A 20,936-nucleotide genomic window follows, 5' to 3' on the forward strand; every position below is an offset into this window, starting at 1 on the left:
GGTTTGGTTTGGAAGAGACCTTAAAGCTCAGACACAGGCAGGGACACCTTCCACTAGAGCAGCTTGCTCCAAGCCCCTCGTGTCCAACCTGGCCTTGAACACTGCCAGGGATGGGGCAGCCACAGCTTCTCTGGGCACCCTGTGCCAGCGCCTCAGCACCCTCACAGGGAAGAGCTTCTGCCTAAGAGCTCATCTCAATCTCCCCTCTGGCAGGTTCAAGCCATTCCCCTTGTCCTGTCCCTACATCCCTTGTCCAAAGCCCCTTCCCGGTTTCCTATAGCCCTGCCATACCCGCCAGCCCCAGCCAAGCTCTACCCGCGCTTCCTTCCGGCATCGGGCGCGGCCCCCGGAAGCCGCGGCCCGTCCTTCCGCCGCGGAGGGGAGGGGAGGGCAGGGGCGGACGGGCTGGGCCGCGCTCAGGGCAGCGCAGCCGCTGAGAAGAGCGGAGCAACGCGGAGCGGAGCCGCGGGTCTCGCCCCGCCCGGGGCAACTGGTGAGCCGAGGCTCTGACCCCGCTGAGGGGCTGCCGGGCCCCGTCGGGGGCTGCCCGGGGACTGCTTGGCCCGGCGGCGGGAGGGGGGTCCCGCGCTGAGGGAGCGGTGGCGGTTGAGCGGAGCGCGGTCGGTGTCTCCATTCCCCCGCCGCCTGTGATGTAAGTCCCGGCGATGCCGTGTCTGGGTCGGCTTCGGGGACGGGGAGATGTCGTAACCGTCCCCGCCACCGCCTCCCCTGGGGCTGTACCCGGGCTGAGCGCACCGGGAACGCAGAGAACCGTGCTCAGCCCGCGGCCTCTGCATGCAGCTCCTCACGTTAAGTTGTTTTTCTATGTGTTTATCTTAATCCCATGGGTGTGTTTCAATAGCTAATCAGGGGGAAGGTGCCACTAAAACTTTGCAAGTCGGGCTCCTCTGTTTCCCTGCCAAGTTGCTTGTGGAACTCTTTGGTTATAAGCATTCTTGCTGCGTGGCTGTCTGCTGTAAGGCTGGGGATCAAAGTCTTGAAACCCAAACCAGATGGAGTTTGGAGTGTGTTTAAGATGCTGAGCAGTGCGTTTTGGATGCTTCTGTGGGTATTTGTCACCGTGTGAGCACCCTGTGTCTGTCAGGTTGTTCTCTTGCAGCAGGGAGTGGTTGTATATTCAGAGAGGGTGTGTGAGGTGTTGAAAGAGAAATGACACACCTGGAGTAACAGAACGTCTGAGGAGGTGATTTAACTCCGGCTTAAATCCTGCTGGTGTGGGCAGGGGCACTGGTGCTTGTGTGAGGGGTTGTTGGGTTAACTGAGGGGGTTGTTACAGGCAAAGTTGAACTCATTTTGGGGGGTTGAGTGGGCCTGTGATGTAGCCCAGTGCTGGGAGTTGGTGGCACCACATAGTTTTGGAGAAAGGGTGGAAAAAGTGAGGTTGTGATTTAAGTCCACTATTGGCTTTCCATACTTCTCTTGTTTGGTCTCATGGTCATGAAGGTATTGTTTGAAGTGGTGCTTTGTAGTGGCAGTTCTTCATGGGATGTGTATGGAGCAGCTCTTGGTTTTCCAGTTACTTGAGACTCCTTCGAGCCAGCTCAGCACAGAAGGACATAGTGTTTTCCAGGAGCAGAACTTTAATCAGAAGCTGTTGGCCTTCTGGACATGGTTACACAAGTGTTTTGCAGCAGGGAAGGTTAAGAAGAGAATTATAACTCAATGGAATGCTTTGCTGACAAAACTCTGAAACACCCAATAGAAGGGAAGAAAGGGTTATAAATCAAGTTACACTGATTCTTAAGATGACTTTATGGAACAAACTCTGATTATAAGATTGATGATAGTTCATGATTCTGATATTTAATCTTGGTTTGCAGTGTTATCTAATCTAGAACAGTCTCAGCTGCCTCCTGATGTTTGCTATGTAATGCCCGATTATGAGTGTTCTTTCTTTCTTTCTTTCTGATATTGGACTACTTGTGACCTCAGACAACACCTGAAATCGTACTTGTGGAGTCCTTTAAAGCACTGTCAGTAACAAGTCAGGTACAAAGTGTATAAGATGTTCTGCAGTTTTTCTCTGAGGTTTTAACCTGTAGTTTTAATCTGAATCCAGGTGAATGTGACTGACATCTTGGAAAATGCACAGTGTAGAAGCTCCATCGCTGCTGTTTCTGAGGAGGTTTGACAAGTTTTAGCTAATCCTCTTCATATTCTTACTTGTTTTCCCAGTCAAACAGCACAAAGCAGTTTTCAGCTGTTTCTTGTGATTTCATTTCGAAGCACAATCATGAGTCACATGTAGGTGGTGAAACACAGCCTGTTCATTCATGAATCCATGTTACTCCTGGCTGAGTGGCCAGTGCCGTGGGCTGGAGTTAAGGTTTCAGTGTGGACAAACAATACTGTAGCTTAAGGTCTGTGCTGACATTTGAGGGGAAAACACATCTTCAAGTTGAAGTTGTGAGCTCTGTGGGTAAAGTGGTGAAGCCTTGTGGCCATTTGATTTCAGAGGTTTGAAGTGGTGGCTGCAATTTCCCTTGCCAAATTACAGCTCCAAACTGTGGTTATTTTCAGGTGGCTGATGAGACCATGTGTCTATCATTACAACTAATGATTTCTGTCCTCAGGATCATTAATTAGCAACCTGCACTGTTTATACCAGGAAACAAGCACTGCAGCTGAAATGTCTTGATTGCAAGAAAGATGCACGTTGAAACTGAAGACTCACGCTCTGCAAAGACAGCAACCATGTTCCTTCCCTAATTCCTAAGCTGTCTAATGGCTTTTATGTTTTCTGTTCTGAGTCTCTTGGATTGTGCTGCTCCACCCTTCCCTTTGGAGGAAGTTGGCTCATTAGTTAATTATCCTTCTGCTAATTACATGCTGGAATGTTCAGGGTTGCATATGAATCATGCACGTTTTGACACTTAGGTGGCTCTGAAGAATTTTGTGGCATTTATTTATTCTTTGGAATAAATACGTGCTATTTTAAGGATGTTTTCCCATTGGCAAAATACTGAGTTTTAACCAAATCTCATCCTTCCACCCCTCAGTTTTGATGCACTTTCTAACCCACCGTGTAAATCTGTGTTCAGTAACTGAAGTTGCACGTGCTTTTAGGTGGGACTTGCTGTCAAGTGTGATGTTCTGTTCAGGCACCACTAAAATGTAAACCAGCAACTGTTAATGTAAGAAATGTGTCTTTGGAGACTTCCTCATTTTTAATTCCTTTCCTGCCTGGGGATGGCCACTAAGGACCAGACAGTTGCAGAGACATTGCGAACCCTCTTTGGAGCACTGTGATACTGTTTAATGAGAAGAATGAATGCAAGTTGTTCATTAAGTGCTATGAAGACTTAAACTTGAAAAGCCAAATCACGTTCGCTTCAGTTGCTCATAGTTGTGCCAAGAGTTTCTCAAGAAGACTCTTGATTTCAGGGAGTAGAGTAAGAGAAAGAGATGAGAGAAAACAAACAAAACCCGAACCGAAAGCAGGCGGAGGGATTCGGATGTGAGGAGACATGGGTTTGTGATCTGAAGTGTAGAAGGCTGAAATAGGCTTTCTAGAAGTCAGAGGCAGTTTCATACCTTTGTGGCAGCCTGCCTGTTCTGAGTCTGTTATGTGAAACCTTTTCCTGTTTTGGGCTAAGTTTAAGGAACTTTGTTACCAATATCGAAAGTCATTCATAGAACAGTCTTACACCACTTTCATTTCCAGTGTTAGCACACAGAGTGAGGTGGAAACTGGTTTTCATAGCTTGTAATAATTTTAAACTGACTTGCAGTTACCTCTTACTAAAGGCATCTATGGGCTGATTAAATGAGACCCCTTTCTACTCAGCTTTGATATCTGAGCTTTCTCAACCAGCTCTTCTACCAGAGGTGACCCTAAGCAATCCAGGGCTGATAAATAGTTTATGAAGAAGTCAGTATCTCGTTGTGGCTGTGATGCAATCCGCATTGACAAGAAGGGTATCTGCTTACTCAGTCCCTGGGAAGGAAGGTAGGTAGGTAGGTACCAGAAAGGAACAAGACATACAAGCTGCTGATAAATCTATACTCCTATCCCTCCTTTCACACACTGTGGTTTTCCTGAAGCCAAAGCTGTGTCTGCAGTCTTTGGAAACCTAATGTGTTATGAAAATGATCTTGGGTTTCTTGCTGGAAAGACTGTGTTATATAAGCAGAGTCCCTTTCATGTGTGTGTTAAATCAGCCCTTAGTGACAGATCCTCTTTGATGAAGGGAGCCCCTTTTCCATACCACGTTAAAGCTAGGAATGCATTTGCCCTTTGCTGGGACTGTGATATCTGCTTTAATGTGTTCACTGTGAATTTTCCAGCTCTCTTGTAATCTGGTCTGTGTGAGAAGTAGAAGATAGTCTTTTGCTGCTGTTGAGAGCTTTGAGTCACAATGTCCTCAAGCAGTAGCTGCTGCTACTTCAGCCCATAATGTCAGAACCATTATGGGGTTCTGACAAAAATGGACTATGGATTTATGGACTTACAATTGGAGGAGAGGGCACCTTTTGGAAATGTAGAGCTAGTTTTGTGCTTTATGTAGGTGGCCTGCAGATCAAGCTATCGCGTGTGATCATCGGGTGTTGACAAACTTTTGAGCTCTCTTCTTATGCCATAGTTTTAATTGTGAAATAGCTCTGCTTGGGAAGGTTGTATCTTTAGTCCCATGGGAATGTCATGGAAGATCATTAGATAAAGTAGTAGTAAAATAGTTGCACTCCATCAGTGCGATCTGATTCATTCTGTGCTACTGTTCAACTTCACTGTCTTTTTATATGAGCACTCAAGATGTCAGAGGTTGGGTGTCCTTTGGGTGGGATGTGAGCAAGGTGTTGCTGCCTGAGCTTTGGTGACTGTCGTAGGTTGTGTTTTGGTCTCTGTAGCTGTTTCCCAGCATTGTACAGGGAATTAAGATTGTAGATTGTAATCTGCAAATGTTGCCTGAAGACGAAATGCTTTGATGGAATCCCTTTGTAGGTTTAGATGTATCCTCATTGCTTCCCATGAAAAATTTGGCCTCCCAAGACCTGGAACTAGAAAATCCTTGGAAACTAGGATGTAGGTTTTATTAACTGCATTCAGTGAATGGTGCTGCCCTTCATGTCAATAGAAAACACTTCTTAAGAAAACCATTTCCACTTTGCTCCACTCCAGGCTGACCTTAACCCTTTCGTTGTTCTTTGGTACTACCTGCAACAAAATGCATGTTTCCTGTGTCTTACCTCTTTCTGTGTTTCCTTTAGTAAATCTTCAAAGATGGATTGAAGCGTATGAAGTATGGTCACAGGCAAAGTGATGTGGCTGTTGGCCAGCAGGAGTTTGTAGAAAAGTTGGGGTTTCTGGTTTTGGCACTTCTATGACTGCGGTAACTAAAACCCTGTCCTGTTTGCATGTGTGCTTTCAGCCGCAGCTTTGACAGAATCAAAGAGGAACCACTGGAGAGACAGCTTAAAAAATTTACAAGAAAGGGAAAAGTTGCAACAAAACATGTCTAGGAATGAAAGATCATTAAATTACAGCGATTTCATTGCAGAAAGTTGACTTCAGATGGATTTTTCATATTCAGTTTATTAAAATGTATTGAGTTGTTCTGTTGAATGTGGATGCTGCCCTGCAAAAATTGGCTGTGACATTTTTAGTGTAATGCTTGCCTGTGTTTAAAGAAAGCAGAGAGCCTCTGCTCCAAGTGCAGCATGTGATTCCTTCATATTGATTCAGGGTGACCTCTTTTGTCCCTGGATCCGAAACTGATGCAGTCGAAAACACTTGAAGGGGAGGAAACAGAATAACTTGCATTCTAGTGGCTTGGCTTTGTGACTATTTACAAACCTCTCCTGAAAGAATGCAAGAAAGAGAAGAATCTTGCTATTAAGAGACCTGCTTTGCTCACTGCAGGGAAAGCTGCTGAATTTGACACTGAACAGAACCTTCATTTTAGTTCTAATGTACATAAAGAGCTAGCAGGGTGCCAAAGGTAACTGTGGTGCTTAAAGCTCTGTGGATACAGAAAGCTAATTCATGGTGATTTGGATAAGAACAGACATCTGAATTCATGAAACTGGCCTACAGACTTGTAACTTACTCCACTGAGTGGGTGATAAGAGCAGGGGTGTTATTTCCTTGGGTTATAGAGATGAGTGTAATATTTCGTTGAAGCTTGTTATGGAAATAGTTTTACCCATTGTGTATTTATAGCTCCCTGCAGTTTGCAGTGAAAACATCCAGGCTGATCAGCTTTACATTAATGGCAATAGGGGAAATTCTGTGTGTGGTTTCTTCTAGTACAGGCTCCTCCAATAGAAATCTCTAACCAAAATGCTGCTGCAGCTCCTACTTTTAGGAAGTGGTGTTTAGGCTGAATCAGCAGCAACTGGAGGGTTTCAAGCTTTTGCTTCCCCATTCTTTGCAGAGTTGGTGATAAAGGGCATGTGTGATGCTCTGAGAACGGGCTGGGTTTCCAGACAGTGCCAACATGCTGTTTCTGTCCCAGGCTGTGCAGTGGACAAACATTGCTGTTTGATTTCTGATCTGGTAGCCGGATTGGTGGTCGGCAGATCTGTGTGGGTATCATTACAGTCAACATAAAGACCTCACTTGTGGAATCAGAAAATGAAGGTAGCACAGAAACGAGAATGTTTTGGTGAAGGCAATGTCCTGATTTCCCTCTGTTAATTTGTCTATGTGGGAATGAAGTAAAGCTCTCAAGTACTTAAGATGTAGTTGGTTGGTTCTCATTTTGCTTTGCAGAAGCGTATTAATGCCTGTTAAACTGTCAGACATTTCTGTGGGAAAGAAAAGAGTATTCAGCTGCTCTCTGTCTGTAGAAATGGGATGCGTCATTATAAATGATGTCATTAAGAAACTGATTCCCTCACTATTCCCAGCCCTACAATGAAGCTATTTTTAGAAACTCATTTCTTTCAAAGACAGAAAAGCTGTTCTTGGAAGGGGCCTTAACACTTACATAGGTAAGATGGAATATTTAGTTTGTTCCCCCCTCATAAAGATCATGCCCCAGGGATGGAGCAGCCACAGCTTCTCTGGGCACCCTGTGCCAGCGCCTCAGCACCCTCACGGAGAAGAACTTCTTTATATCTAATCTAAATCTCCCTCCAGCATTTAAAATTAGAACTAGTTGAAATGCCCTTGAGAGCAAGCTGGCATGTGGGATGGTTTCTGTCAAGCAAGGAAAGAAAAGGGAGCGTTGGATTGTTGGAAGACAGGCTCTGCATAGTGGTGGTATAGGCATGAGAATAAGTCAGTCAGTATGTATAAGTTCTGTAGAGCTGTGCTGTGTGCAGGTGCCCAGCTTAACTCTGAAGTAACTTGAGTGCTAAAGGAAATGGAGATCAACCTTATCCATGCTGATGTGCCCTGCTGGGTTAGCTATGGTACTCCACTGTGCTGTGAAGACACATTCTTCGAGGCCAAGGATCTGTTACCTAGTCTCTGCAAGTGATTCTTTGCAGAGACAGTCTCAGCATCAAGACAAACCTATTTGGGTTTTGTCTCTTACTCGGTTTGCTTCCTTTGTTGGTGTTAACTTTGTGTTCCTTTTCCTCCGTTGCTTTGTGCCTGTTAGGAGCAACGTGCTTGTGAGATCAGAGCCTTTTCCCATGTGTGGAAGTAGCTGGCTGTGACTGGTGCTGCTTTCTAGGCTGGCTGTCTGGGACTGTTTGCAGGTCAACGCTGTGCAAACACAGGAATGCTGCAGTTGGCTTTGGGGCTGTGTGCTTGTATAACTGCACCCTTCCTCTGCTGGCCTTTATTTTATTGTTATGGCACTATTAAATAATTAAAACAGATTACTTCTTTCTAAAAGGCAAGCCTTCGAAATAAATGATTTCTAGCAGGCTGCTGTTATGTTTCTGTCTTTAACCTTTCTCCCTTTTAACAGGAAGAAAATGAGCCTGAAATCTGAACGCAGAGGGATTCACGTTGATCAGTCAGAGCTACTGTGCAAGAAAGGATGTGGTTACTATGGCAATCCTGCTTGGCAGGGATTTTGCTCCAAGTGCTGGAGAGAGGAATACCATAAGGCCAGGCAGAAACAGATTCAAGAGGACTGGGAGCTGGCAGAGCGGTAAAGAGCCCTCTTTATTCCTTCATCTCCTGCAGCAGGGTGACTTCACCAAATACCTTTCCCATCTCCTGTTTTCTAGCTCTGTCTCAGTTTCATCACAAGTTCTCAAATCTGACGTTTCCATCAGGAATGGAAATGTTCCTTTTGATGCAAAGATGAATATTTATGATGTTCTAATTTAAGAGGTTTCAAAACAAAGTCTGTGAAGTAACAAATGGAAACACCCCCCCAAGCTCTCAACAAATGCTTTGACCTGATTTGCATACTGAAGTCTGTAGTTCTGACTAGGGTGAAAGTGATAATTTTGATTAAAATACCTCTGCCTCTAGAGACCGAAGTTATTGTCTCCAATAGAGCCAGCACAATGGTTTTCCATTCCAGCTACTGAGAAAAACTGGTTCTAGTCTTGTCTGTTGTCAGTCTTTTAAGCTGAAGGGTTGGGCCCAAAAGAATCAAAACTTTGGTTTTGATAATTTAGGTTAAGGTTTCTAAGCACGTATTTTCTGCAGAGCTGTCTAGTTTTCCTTGCTTGACCCTGAAAATGAGTGTTGCAGGAAACCTGTACCTGAGTGAGAAAATAAGAGCAGCTACCACTGCTTTTTGTTGGGTAGAAAGCAAAGGATTTATCCCCTGTCTGAGAAACTGCAGAGCATCCTCTTTGTACTACAGCTGAAACATCCAGGTGTGAGTTACATGACATCCACTCTGCATTAACTGTTTCAGGGTTATGTGAATTCTTGAGATGGAGTAACATCTAGCTCAGTTGATTGGCAGCTGACTTGAGCTGGCCAAGATGCTTGTTCATATTGACACAGTTCTCTGCATACACTTACCTTAATGTATTAGTTTTGTATGTCAGAACTCTAGAGATAAATGCCCAAGAGACTTACCTGCACTTGAGTTTGGAACCTTCAGTGAACTTGAGTTACCAAGTGATGTGCTAACCAAGGTCATTGGGGGAAGAAAACAAAGGGAAGGAAAAAAAGGCATTAAGTGCAGTGTTCACATCAGCCTCCCTGAAGAAGGTGACGTCTGTGAAAGCTTTCTGAACTTCAGCTGGGTCCAGACTGATGGTTGTAGTTTGGAAGCCCAAGGTTTGCTGGTATCTAACTCCTTTAGACACTCTTACCTTAAGCCTTGAAGGAATTTGGTTTGTTTTAAACTGGAGCTGGAACAGATAAACTTCTAAGAAAGGTAGAAAGAAGTGCTTGAAACCTTTTGTAGCCTTATCAGAAGGTGCCAGGTAAGCTGTTTAGTACAGTAGAGGACATTTTTTGTTTCCTCTGCCATAAGTTTGGCTTTAACAGTAAATAAAAACTTAAGTCTTATCAGAGCAGATAGTTACACTGTCAGTCTTAACATCTACATACAATAAAATGGGGTATTTAAGGAATTCTTTAATGCATAACTGTTCAGTAGGGCAATACTAAAGGAACAGATAAGCTCCGGTTGTTTGTTGTAGGGAGCAGACTTGTCAGCACAGATAAGAGACAATACCCTACTCAAGAGATTACAAATGCAAGACCATTTATGGTCCATCCTGAGCTGGATGGATGTAAGTTTAAAGAAAAATGGCTTAACATGGTAGCATCTTGAAGGGGACTCTAGCTTAACCTATTTTAATTGTCCTGCATAGGAAGAAGAGTAGGATTGGTATGCGTGCCCTCCCCTACTTTCTACATGTAGATTAAAAGATGGGCTTGGTCTTTGCAGAGCACCCATCAGTGTTGCAGTGAAGTGGTTTGCCTCATTCATTCAAGACTCATACGTATTTCCAAGGCTTTGAAAACCAATTATGACAACAGTGATTTATTCCCCAGAATATTTCTGAGATTGTGACAGGGTATTTCACTTGTTCAGCTGTGAGCCACAGTTTTATCTTAATTAGATGGTAGAGTAATAGGTTGTGAAAGTTGGGATATGATGCAGGGAGGAGGGCAACTGAATCAATTGTTGGAAGCCCTCTCACAGTCTTTCCCCTCACCTCTGCCTGTGCAGATTTGAGGGCTGTGACATGAGGGGAAGGTGACCATGATTATACTTCAGTCTCCTCCCTTTTGACCTTACTACTTAATCCTCTGTGGCCATTATAAGCTTTTCCTTGCCTTCACCATTGCAGCATGGAAAGAGTGGACAGAGATGTGGTAGGAAGTGGGAAGTGAAGATAGGCATAAAGGAGAATTAGGATGTCAAATGAGTAATTTATTGCACAGGAAATTAGCTTATTTGTGCTGGTTTAAGACCTACACTTTTCTAATTGCAGGCTTCAGCGTGAGGAAGAAGAAGCGTATGCCAGTAGCCAGAGCACCCAAGGGGCACAGTCACTGACCTTTTCCAAGTTTGAAGAAAAGAAAACCAATGAGAAAACACGGAAAGTCACTACTGTGAAGAAGTTCTTCACTGCTTCTTCCAGAACAGGAGCTAAGAAGGGTAACTTCCTCCTTTGCTTTTAATGATTCTGAGCAGCATGCTGAGTTAAAAAGTGTTTTTGATGGATGTATTGTTCTAAAAGGCAGAGTAGTGCACTGTGACTTGACATCAGGAAGTTGGAGGGTGATTACTATGTGTGAAGTCTTCCTGAAAACACATTAAACGTGAGCTTTTGGGTGGTGCCAAATAATGTGTTGAGTACAGCAGTGCCCTTCTAAACCTGTGACCGTGTTTGTGTTAGTTATACAAGCAGTTCTTCCACTGAAGTGAAGTGTAAATGTATTCCTGGTGGTGGTACATCACTGCACTGAGTGGAAGTATCTCATTCATATGATGCACATTCCTGCCAGATTCATGAGTCAACCGCAGTTGGGTACTGTGGTGTAGGACTTGAAATGGGGGTTAACTCTTCCTAAAGAAAGCAGGAGGGAAGGGACTGGCTGTCAGTCACCTCAAACAAGCTGATATGTCCAAGTGTGATAGAAACGCTGATATATCGCATGATACTGCTATAATGATCACTCCAACAGCTTTAATAGGAAAAAGGGAATGTGTAAGCAGGGTGCCTTTAAATGAGAATGAATCTGAAAGGAAACTTGTGCTTATGTGTATGTGGGTTGTGAATATTGAGTCTGTGGTTGCCTCAATGTTTATTCTATAGTATGTGTTGCAAGAATGATCAATGGCGCTGAAGTCTTTGCATAGCAGTAGCTTACATGGGCAAAAGCTGGAAAATATTGTGGAATAGGCATTCCAGAAGAAAAAGCAACGTTAATGTATCTTAGCCTTATAGATGATGCATTTCCTTAATGAGAAATACTAAATGTGCCTGAATTTAATCTTAGACTTTGTCTTGGTGCATGGGCAGCAGCTGGCTAAATGTCACATTCAGCTATGTATGAAAAGCTTCTTTTTTAAGTTCATTCGTTCTCACTCTCCATGTTTTCTTTTTGTGTTTACCCCCTTCACCACCTCTCCTGACGTGCTCCTGCTCTTGGTGTCTCGCTTGGCTTTTGCATTTATTTCAGTGGCTCAAGAGAAAGACGTTAAGCAAGGACAGCCTGGGAGGGAGCGAAATGCTGATAACATTCTCAGGGATTTGAAGGAGATTTTTACTCCCTCCTGGGAACTGGCTTCCCCTACTGAAGGTAATGCAGTACAGCTTGAGCAAGCTGTCTGCCTGATTTTAGTAAGCTTTACTTCTTAGTTAGGCTTTGCAAAATACAGACTAGGGTTGTGCCAGTTACAACTCGTGCTGTTGAAGATGGAGGTGGCAAAAAAAGCAATTCCAGCATCTTGAGGGGAATTTGAACCACTAAACCAATTCTTTGCTCTTTGGTGAGGAGAGTGTAGGAATAAAGCTGAAGCTTCTGAGCTCTACCTCAGTGTGTCATCTGAAGGGTTATGCAGTAGCTACATCTTGTGCTGCTTCATATTTGTATCAAAAAAATAATCCCAGGTTGCCATTATAAATCTGATTATAAATTGAAACTATTTCAGTTTAATAATTCACACTTCCAGAACTTTTTGCACTCTCAAAACATCTCCAGATGTTTGTTATATTAATCAAGAAGACAGTTTCCTATCAAGCGAGGACATGCTGGTTTCTTTTGAGCCAAAAGAACACCAAAACTGCTGATGCAAACAGCTTTAAGATCTTGTCCTGTGTTATTTGTTTGCAATTCTGATGTGTTCTGCTGACTAAAGAGATTTGAAGGTGTACCATCCTCTGTAAATTATATGAAGAGGAGTGTTACAGAGCTGAAGTCAAACACTGTTTATGTTCTTTGCTTGGACACAGATCCATGACCATGGCACAACCATAGTGAATCACTGGAGTGCTGATGTTCTGCTGTGACACCTTGCTTCTATGTAGAATGCCTTGAGAAAGAGCTTCATATTAATAGCCTTTATTCTCTGTAAAGGTGATTCTTTCTTAACTCTTCCCATCCTTTCTTTCTTTTGGCCTATCTCCTCTACTAGGTTCTCCTTAACTTGTTCAAATGGAATTTCTTTAATCAGCTTCTTTTTAGTTAGACTTAATTCTTCTAGAGTACATCACAAAGCTGAAAACATTTTGTTGCTGAAAGTCCATTTGTTCCTGCAATCCTTAGGAATCAGTTCACATTGTACAGAGTCATTTTCCTTAAATCAGGATTTCAACACAGGGGTTAATGAAGCTGCATCACGTCTGAGTGACAACATGTAGTTCTCGGCGTGACTCATGAAAAACACACTTCATTTTAACATTCAGTTTTTTAATGCATACATTAGCAGTCATCTGCCTCAGTTGACTACATCATTTAAATAACTAAAAATAAACCATTTTAAATCTATAACTGAAAAAGTCATGCGCCTTAAGGTCCAATAGTGGAACTCCATTTGATAATGCAATGAACTTGGTGTTGAAGTGAGTAATAAAACTTCAACTTCCAAATGAAGTCAGTAATTGTGGAAAAAATAGCTTGGAATTCCATTCTTTCAAAAGAGGATCTGCTTTCTTTGGGTGTTATTTCAAAACCATGCTTTCTGCTTACTGGTTGCATGATGTTAAATGTGGCAAATTTAGTTCAACGTACAGGAATGGTTGCCATTCAGCTTGAATACTATACATGCATTCCATCTTGAATCTTAGGGATAAAGAAGTTAGGAGGAAATCCCCTCTGGAAAAGCAGTCTTGTGTAACTAGGCGGGAGGTTGATTTGCACTCTCTATCTTGATTGCTACAGCTGGAATTTAAATATTTGCAAAACCTTTTCCATTCTTATCCCTTAAATACCATAAATGTTCTACTGGTACCTGACCAAAGGATTATCCAGAGAAGGTTACTCTGCAAGGTCCTAATGAGTCTTGTGGTCAGATGATCCGTGTTTGTTGGTCACTGGATCGTACAGCTTTGAATTTAGTACAGTGCTGGATCTCTTGCAAATCAAATAACAACAAACCAAAGAACCACCAGTAAGTTACCTCAAATCCAAGTGAAACACACCAACTTAAAAATACTAATCCCATTAATTTCCTTTGATTTTGTTTCCTTCTATTTTGTTCTGCATGTGTGCTTATGGAAAGAGATGTTTTTTGTTGTGCATGTTTGTGTTTTCAGATTGAAAGATGTGTCTGTATCGTGTTGACCATGGCTATTTTCATGTTTTCTGTCTCTCTGCTGCTTGCTTTTCATCATGTTCATTTACATCATCTCTGTTCATTCCTTCATTTTGAACAGTGTTGGCTGGCAAGTTGAAAGGTGGGTGAACTAAACTTGGGTAGTGAAGGTATTGGATCAGTACAATTAACTTGCAGCACATGTGTTGGAAAGTCGGATGTGTTTGTGTGGAAAAACCCCGTGGTTGCAGCTGTATGAACTTGCATCCAGTGCTGTGTGCAGTCTGGTGTTCCTGCCTCCTTGAGTGTGGAGCAGATTGTTCCTCCAACAGACACAGTGCTGCTGCCCTTGCTGAAACACAAGTGGCCAGGTTCTCATTTGCACTGTGGGTGTGATTCTGTGGCATTTGCTGCCTAGTGAAGAAGGGCTGCTGTGTTTGCACCAACCTCCTGCATCAGAAGACAGTCCTTGTTTTCTGCTGCTGCTCGTGATGGGAAGCCAGCCTGGGAAGCTGATCAAGAGGGAAAGTAACCCCATAAGCAGCACTGATTTCTGAGTAGGACTGCCCTCTGAGCTAGTTCATGAGCCAGTTGAGAACTTGTGTTGGTGCCAGCAAAGCAGGATTGTGAAGGTGAGGGAGAATGGGGAAGGGACCCCTCCATTGTTTTAAACTGCTGCAGAATCCCATTTGAAAACCTTGGTCTAACATAGTTATCTAACCTGGGAATGAAAAATGTAAGAAACCCAAAAGCAAACCCATGTTATGGTAATCTGCTAATATAAAAATGCCATTAAGTGTAAATGGGTTTGTGGCTGTAAATGTTTTGCTGCTGCGGGATACTCAGTTTCCTGGAGTTCTATTTAATAATATCCAGCATTTCACTGGTAAAGCTTGAGAAATAAATGCTCATTCATCTGCACAGTTGAAAAAACAACCTGTAATTTTAAGATATGTTAAGTACTTCCTGCATTCATCCATCAGTGTAAAAAACCTAATCTGATGTGCCCCTGTTTTCCTAGCAGAGATCCAAGAAGCCAAGGCTCCCAGCCCTTCTATAAACAGGCAGGCCAGCATCGAGACAGATCGGGTATCCAAGGAATTCATAGAATTCCTCAAGACATACCATAAGCCTGGACAAGATATCTATAAGCAATGTAAACTCTTTTTGGACACGATGAATCATAAAAGGGTAAGTTTTGCATGCCTCTGACATTAATAAATGGGGAAATTAGGGAGAGATGGAGAAAACGCTGCTCTTCTTCCAGCAGTTTGGGTTTGATATATTGTATACAGGAGTCTCATATGTCTGATATACGTAGTCAGATGAAGAACAGTGGCAGTCTTAACTTCTGAATGCCTTGCTTTTTGGTATGCAAAGAAACCTCCAACCCCAGTGTCTTGGATATATTGAAAGAGCTTTCCTTTACATCCCAGATAAATTAAGTCTGAGTAAATCCCACATAAATCAGACTGTGGAACAACAGTCTTCTAGACAAATGACTTGTGGAAATTAGAATATAGTATATCGTGAGTTTTTAGATACCTTAAGTCTTAAAAAGTTATAAAGAAAGTATCAACCCACACATCTCCTTTCTTTTGGGGAAGGGGAACTTGACTGTGCTTTTTTAATACGGAATACAGGTTACATCTTCATTCTCCATTAAAACTTTAATGTTCCTTAAATATTAATGTGTCACTAGTGCCACCTGTGGTTGAAAGGAGTCAGTGTTCAGCACACCTCTTTTTTTCCCTTTCTACCTTTCCTGTTTAGTGTGTAGTTAACACAAGTTATATCCTCAGATTGGACTGAAATCAAAGGGAGTTGGGGTGGAATCTGACATGCCCTCCGCTTTGAAAACAGCTTGAAGTTTGTTTAGAACTGATTGGTTATAAACACCGAAAGTCCTTTCATTTCCTAGTTTCTTGATGGCTTGTGCTAGAGAAAAAGAAGTCTTTCTTAAAACATACAGTTTGCTCCTACACATAAATCAGGCCTAAAATGCAGCACTGCCATCAGAGCTGAGACTGCATCCAGGGTAACTGTCTAGTTTTTGGCCTTAGAGAATTCAGGATCTGAGTTCTTTCTCAGTTCTGTTTTGGTTTTATGTATGGTTTTATACTGACATTAATAGTGCAAAGAGTCTTGATGGGTAAAATCAATTTTAACCCTTCAATCTGTTACGTTCTTCAGTAGCTCAGTTAGCTAATGCCCAAAAGACAGCGTTGTTTCACAAGTAACACTGTGAATATATTTCATAGTAACTTTATCATTAGGAGTCTTTATTGAATAGTTATTATTTCAGATTATGATTTATGCTCTTGGTTTTTTGATGGACTTACGGTGTCAAAGGAAAAGTTAGAGACAAAATAGGGAGCAAGCATTCAGCTTCATAGTCTATGTTGGTTTGTGACCATTACTCAGGGATGTGTCTGGGGAAAGTGGCATTCCACCTGTGCAATTTTATGGCTAATATACATCTGTTCAGCAAATAAATGTCTTTCACATGCCAAGGAGTCAGTGCATCTTGGTTCTCGCATTTTGGATATAATCTAGCCAACAGAAGCACCTCTGATGATACATTTGCATTCTCAGACTGTTACTGCAGCTGGACACTTCCCTTAATCAAACCACAGAGGAACTGCTGTCATTTCTTCCATGCGTGCACACTTAATCAGTTTTCTATTACAGGACTTAAGTATTGAGGAGCAATCTGAGTGTGCTCAGGACTTCTATCAAAATGTAGCAGAGAAATTACAGACACGTTGGAAAGGTATCGTGTTCTTCTTCCTTGTATCTTACTGCTCAAAGAATAATGATTCGAGGGTAAAGCCTCAAGTAAAACCAAAGCATTTCTAACCAGCTGTTAGAAGTGCTGTTAACTGATTCTAGTACCATAGCTAAGACTATTCCCAGCAGCACCAGTTCTATGAAGTTTTGCATTCTAAATAATTTGTTAATACAAAATAAATTGGGTTCAGTTGTTTTAATTTGTTGTTTTAAATTCAGTACTGTTTAAAACTAAAGTTGAATGTGGAGCCTCAACCCAATGAACAGGCTGTGAGCCTTACGTTACACTGTAATGCACAAGAAGCCAGTGAGACAGGAGCTTTTATGTGCCTGGTGTGTAAGTGGCACAGTTTGAATGTATCCAGGGATACGTTTAAAGGAATGAAAATACACCATTTTTTAAATATCCATTCTATTAACTCAGGTTGGCTCGAGTTAGTAGTACTGATGTGGTGATAATAGGACCAAACTGTATTAAATCATCAAAAGAGCCACAAAATACTTGATTTACAGTATGGGGGGTGGGATTTGTACCTTTCAGTGCCCCCTGAAAAAGTGGAGAAAGCAATGGATCAGATTGAAAAATACATTATGACTCGACAGTATAAGTATGTTTTTTGCCCTGAGACAACAGATGATGAGAAGAAAGATCTTGCTGTCCAGAAGAGAATCAGGTAAGGCTTTAAAAGAAAACTATTTGGGTAATCCACAGCCCTGTAAATGAGCTCTGAATCGAGCATGTTACAAACCTGCTGTGCACACAAAAATGCCATGCTTCTTAAGCAGAGGGTTAAACCCATTTTATTTAAGAAGCAGAAGGAATGAATAGAGTGAATAATGAAAGTTGCTACGTTAGGGAAACAAATTGGTTTGGTTTTATAAAATTAGAGCAAAAAGAAAGTATTTCTTCTGGAAATAAATTACTTCAGTGGAATAAAGTAGCTTATGACTGGACTGGTGCCTCGTTTACACAAAGCACTCCTTGTGTGCCTTGAATTCAAGCAGGAGCTGGTTTCCAACACCTGAATGTCACTGGCACAGAACAATTTAATGGGTTTTTTTCCTTGTCACAGGGCTTTGCACTGGGTAACTCCACAAATGCTCTGTGTTCCTGTCAATGAAGAAATCCCAGAAGTCTCTGATATGGTTGTAAAAGCAATTACAGGTTTGTGACCAATGGAGTTTACATTTCCAGCTTTCATTTTCATCTCTTTTGCTCGTGGAGGTTATTTTCTGCTGTCATCAGAAGGGGGTCCAGGCTTTCAGATTTGCAGTAGTCTTTATGGTATCAGACTAGTATGTATCTGTGGAGCAGGGGTAATTGTTCTACCCCGGAAGAATCTATTTGAAATACTTGGACTTAACCAAGAGAAGGTTGAAAAAACAGCTCTTTTATGGATCAGCAAGCACCACAGATAAAGCTGCTGCAATATGAGTATTGTCCAGTAAGTGTCCTACTCATTCAGGTGTCTGATTAATACAGTTGTAGTGATTGGAGAACCTTTTTATCTTCCAGATATCATTGAAATGGATTCAAAGCGTGTCCCTCGTGATAAACTAGCATGTATCACCAAGTGCAGCAAGCATATATTTAATGCAATAAAAATCACAAAAAATGAACCAGCTTCTGCTGATGACTTTCTTCCAACACTTATATACATCGTTTTGAAGGGAAACCCACCCCGTCTGCAGTCTAACATCCAGTACATCACCCGCTTCTGTAATCCAAGCAGGTTAATGACAGGGGAAGATGGTTACTATTTCACCAATCTGGTAAGTGTGGAGGTTTTACACAAGATTGTCTTTTATTTGGAGGGAGGGATTCCCAATAAAGGCAAACACAGCATAACATTAAAGGGAAATTAAAACTAATCTTCCAGTAGTCGTTGAGGTTACTTGAAGTACAGCAGCTCTTTGCTTTCCATCTCCTCCCTCTTCCTTCTCTGCTTTCCAAATCAGACAGCTTTCTCTGTAATGTTAAACCCTTCGTTTGAACAGTCTGCTGCTAAGACAGGCTCTTTAAAGCTTCTGCAGGAGACATTTATTGCTGTGTGCTTGTTTAATTGAGAAGGAATTATGACTATGAACTTGGCTTCTCTGCATTTCATTGTAAAGCAATTCTTGAGGGAAAATAGATGAATGGAATACTTGGAATGTTAAAAATTCCTTTGAGGAGAGCATCTGTAAGGTAAGATGGGCATTTGACATCCCTTCCTTCAGAAAATGAATAGAGAGCCTATTAGATCCCTGCTGATCAGATCGTTAAGTATCAATATAGTGCTTTTGTCTAGCTGCCATGTACCTTCTGTTCTCTCACCTCCCAGATAGAGAGACCTTAGAGGTTTGTGGTGTACAGCAGGATAAAAAATGAAGGTGTACATTGCAATCTGTACCTTGCAGTGATGCTCACTCTCTGTTTTGTTTGTAGTGCTGTGCTGTGGCCTTCATTGAAAAACTGGATGCTCAGTCTTTAAACCTAAGCCAAGAAGACTTCGATCGGTTTATGACTGGTCAGACATCCCCGAAGAAGCAAGAGTCCGACAGTTTCTCACCTGATGTGTGCCTGGGTGTTAAGCAGATGTATAAAAACTTAGACCTCCTGTCTCAGTTGAATGAGAGGCAGGAAAGAATTGTCCATGAAGCCAAGAAGCTTGAGAAAGACCTAATAGATTGGACTGAAGGAATTACAAAGGAAGTCCAAGATATTGTTGAGAAATATCCATTAGAAATAAAACCAAAAAGTCAAGCCTTAGCAGCTATTGACTCTGAAAATGTGGAGAATGACAAGCTGCCCCCACCACTGCAGCCTCAGGTGTATGCAGGATAATTATCAGTGTTACCCTTGAAAAGCAGCGTTATTCTCACCTAGTGCTACCTGCTACTTGGGGAGGGAAGTAAATTTAAGGCTAAAAAATCAGATGAGCTTAAATCAGTACATTTTTAAAGATGCATTTTGTTTCGGTTAAGTATAATGAGTTGTGTTTATTTTAGGTGGATTTCTATTAGGCTTTTGTGGGGTTTTGAACTGAATTTCAATTTTCTACACAAGCTGATGTAATTTTTAAGCAACACTAGTCCATTGACATCTTTCCTGAAAGCTTCCTTCTGGGCATGCACTTACTTGGTTTTAATGGTTAGTTTAACTTGAATTCAAGTTCCAGCAGAAACCTGAATGGCGCCAATGCGAGCCTGAATTTCTCCTGTAGCTGTAAAGATGAAATATATATTGTAAAATATGTAAAATTGTAAATAGATTTCAAATCTTAATGTCTCAGCTGTGCATGACATCTTGTGTTTGAGTGAAAATGATACCCAAAGTATTCATTTTAACACCTTTTGGTTAAATCCCGTTGCAGTATAAAGGCAAGTACACTGTTAATGATTCAGTAAGGTAGATGGTACTGATTGAATTAGAGGAAATTGTTGTAATGATCTGAAAACTTCACACTAATCTCAATCTGCTCTGTAAAAAAAGTGCTATTTAAAAGATGGTATTTCTTCATGTGAACGTTCTCTCTGCTTTGTCAGTACAACTGATAGCCTTCAGTGGTGCATAGAGTGCTGGTATTACTGCTTCTGAAGAGGATGTTGAGCCAAGCTTCAGAAATGGGAAGAAATATTTGTATTGAAAATACAAATTCATGAGGAGGAGATAGTACAAGAGTTGCACGAGAAGTGGCTTTCTTTCCTGGCATTGCCCAGTAACTTCCATCAATGGGTTAGGTCTTGATTGCTGTTTTGACAATCCTGGTAGATGAATAAGTTCCTATGATTAGAGGTTGCTTTTTAGAAGCAGCATGAGCAGAAAAGTGCACTTTACTTTCAGGAAACATCAGTCTTCTGATCTTTAGTGGCCCTCCTTAGCAAAGGGACTTCCGTTGCTAAAGCACTGAGCAGCAAGGTAAATAGGGCTTTATGCCACTATGAGGTTAGATGGGTGTATTTCAAGTTAAGACTCACACTGCAGAGAGTAACCCCTTGCAATATAACTTTTTTATGCCAGTGAAACATTTAGATATCATTGAAGTATCTTCCAGTTCAGCCAGTCTGCCATGACTTGTTGGTGTACTTGAGATACCCTACGTAAAGCAACTTGGCTTGAACCACGATGTTAAATTCTTACCATCGAGGAGGGAAGTACTTACCTCTTTCTTATGTTCTACTGCTTTCAAACCCTGCCATTGAGAACTTGCGCTGCAATAATTTCAGACCACAACTGTGATTTGTCCCTTGTATTTAGCCTTATGAACTATGCATTCCTAGTGTTCCAGAGACAACCAGTTACTCAAAACTCCACTGCTGAGGGGAAGCAATGAGTTAATCGGATGATCATAAGAAATTTTATTACTTAACATATCCATGTATCACTGCACTTAAATTGCTTAAGATCTGACCATGATTGCAGTAAATAAAACTGTAAAGTCTTTATTTTCTTTATAAACAGTAGGTGCTACTTCTTGTATCCAGGTACACCGGTTTTCCCAAGGGGGGGAGGAAGAAACCACCAAACTCTGAGCTGTTGTGTAAATTGCTATGTTTAAATAA

At 41.8% G+C, this 20,936-nt stretch overlaps 1 protein-coding gene across 4 annotated transcripts; it reads left to right on the top strand.

Annotated features, from left to right (window-relative positions):
* Positions 1 to 372: 372 nt before the first annotated feature.
* RABGEF1 (RAB guanine nucleotide exchange factor 1) lies at positions 373 to 20,905 on the top strand. Of its 4 annotated transcripts, XM_080630062.1 has the most exons (11): positions 373 to 493; positions 7,884 to 8,069; positions 10,333 to 10,499; positions 11,528 to 11,647; positions 13,723 to 13,743; positions 14,623 to 14,792; positions 16,293 to 16,374; positions 16,933 to 17,065; positions 17,465 to 17,556; positions 17,908 to 18,164; positions 18,820 to 20,905. In XM_080630062.1, the coding sequence occupies exons 2-11, from the start codon at positions 7,891 to 7,893 to the stop codon at positions 19,216 to 19,218; spliced, it is 1,620 nt and encodes a 539-aa protein (XP_080486188.1). In that variant the 5' UTR covers positions 373 to 493; positions 7,884 to 7,890; the 3' UTR covers positions 19,219 to 20,905. The 4 variants fall into 4 exon arrangements, with proteins under 4 accessions (XP_080486188.1, XP_080486185.1, XP_080486186.1 ...); XM_080630059.1 differs by lacking the exons at positions 11,528 to 11,647; positions 13,723 to 13,743 and having other exon boundaries at positions 18,820 to 20,901; XM_080630060.1 differs by lacking the exons at positions 11,528 to 11,647; positions 13,723 to 13,743 and having other exon boundaries at positions 14,626 to 14,792; positions 18,820 to 20,898.
* The last annotated feature ends 31 nt before the right edge of the window (positions 20,906 to 20,936 follow it).

This window comes from Psittacula echo, assembly GCF_963264785.1.
Source record: "Psittacula echo genome assembly, chromosome: 15".
Taxonomy (NCBI): Eukaryota; Metazoa; Chordata; class Aves; order Psittaciformes; family Psittacidae; genus Psittacula; species Psittacula echo.

What these genes read in the sequence shown, in the direction of transcription:
- RABGEF1 (XM_080630062.1), top strand. Translation starts at nt 7,891, where the DNA reads ATGAGCCTGAAATCTGAACGCAGAGGGATTCACGTTGATCAGTCAGAG. An exon ending in ACACGATGAATCATAAAAGG is followed by an intron (nt 14,793 to 16,292) that starts GTAAGTTTTGCA and finishes TTTCTATTACAG; the next exon opens with GACTTAAGTATTGAGGAGCA. An exon ending in ATTACAGACACGTTGGAAAG is followed by an intron (nt 16,375 to 16,932) that starts GTATCGTGTTCT and finishes TGTACCTTTCAG; the next exon opens with TGCCCCCTGAAAAAGTGGAG.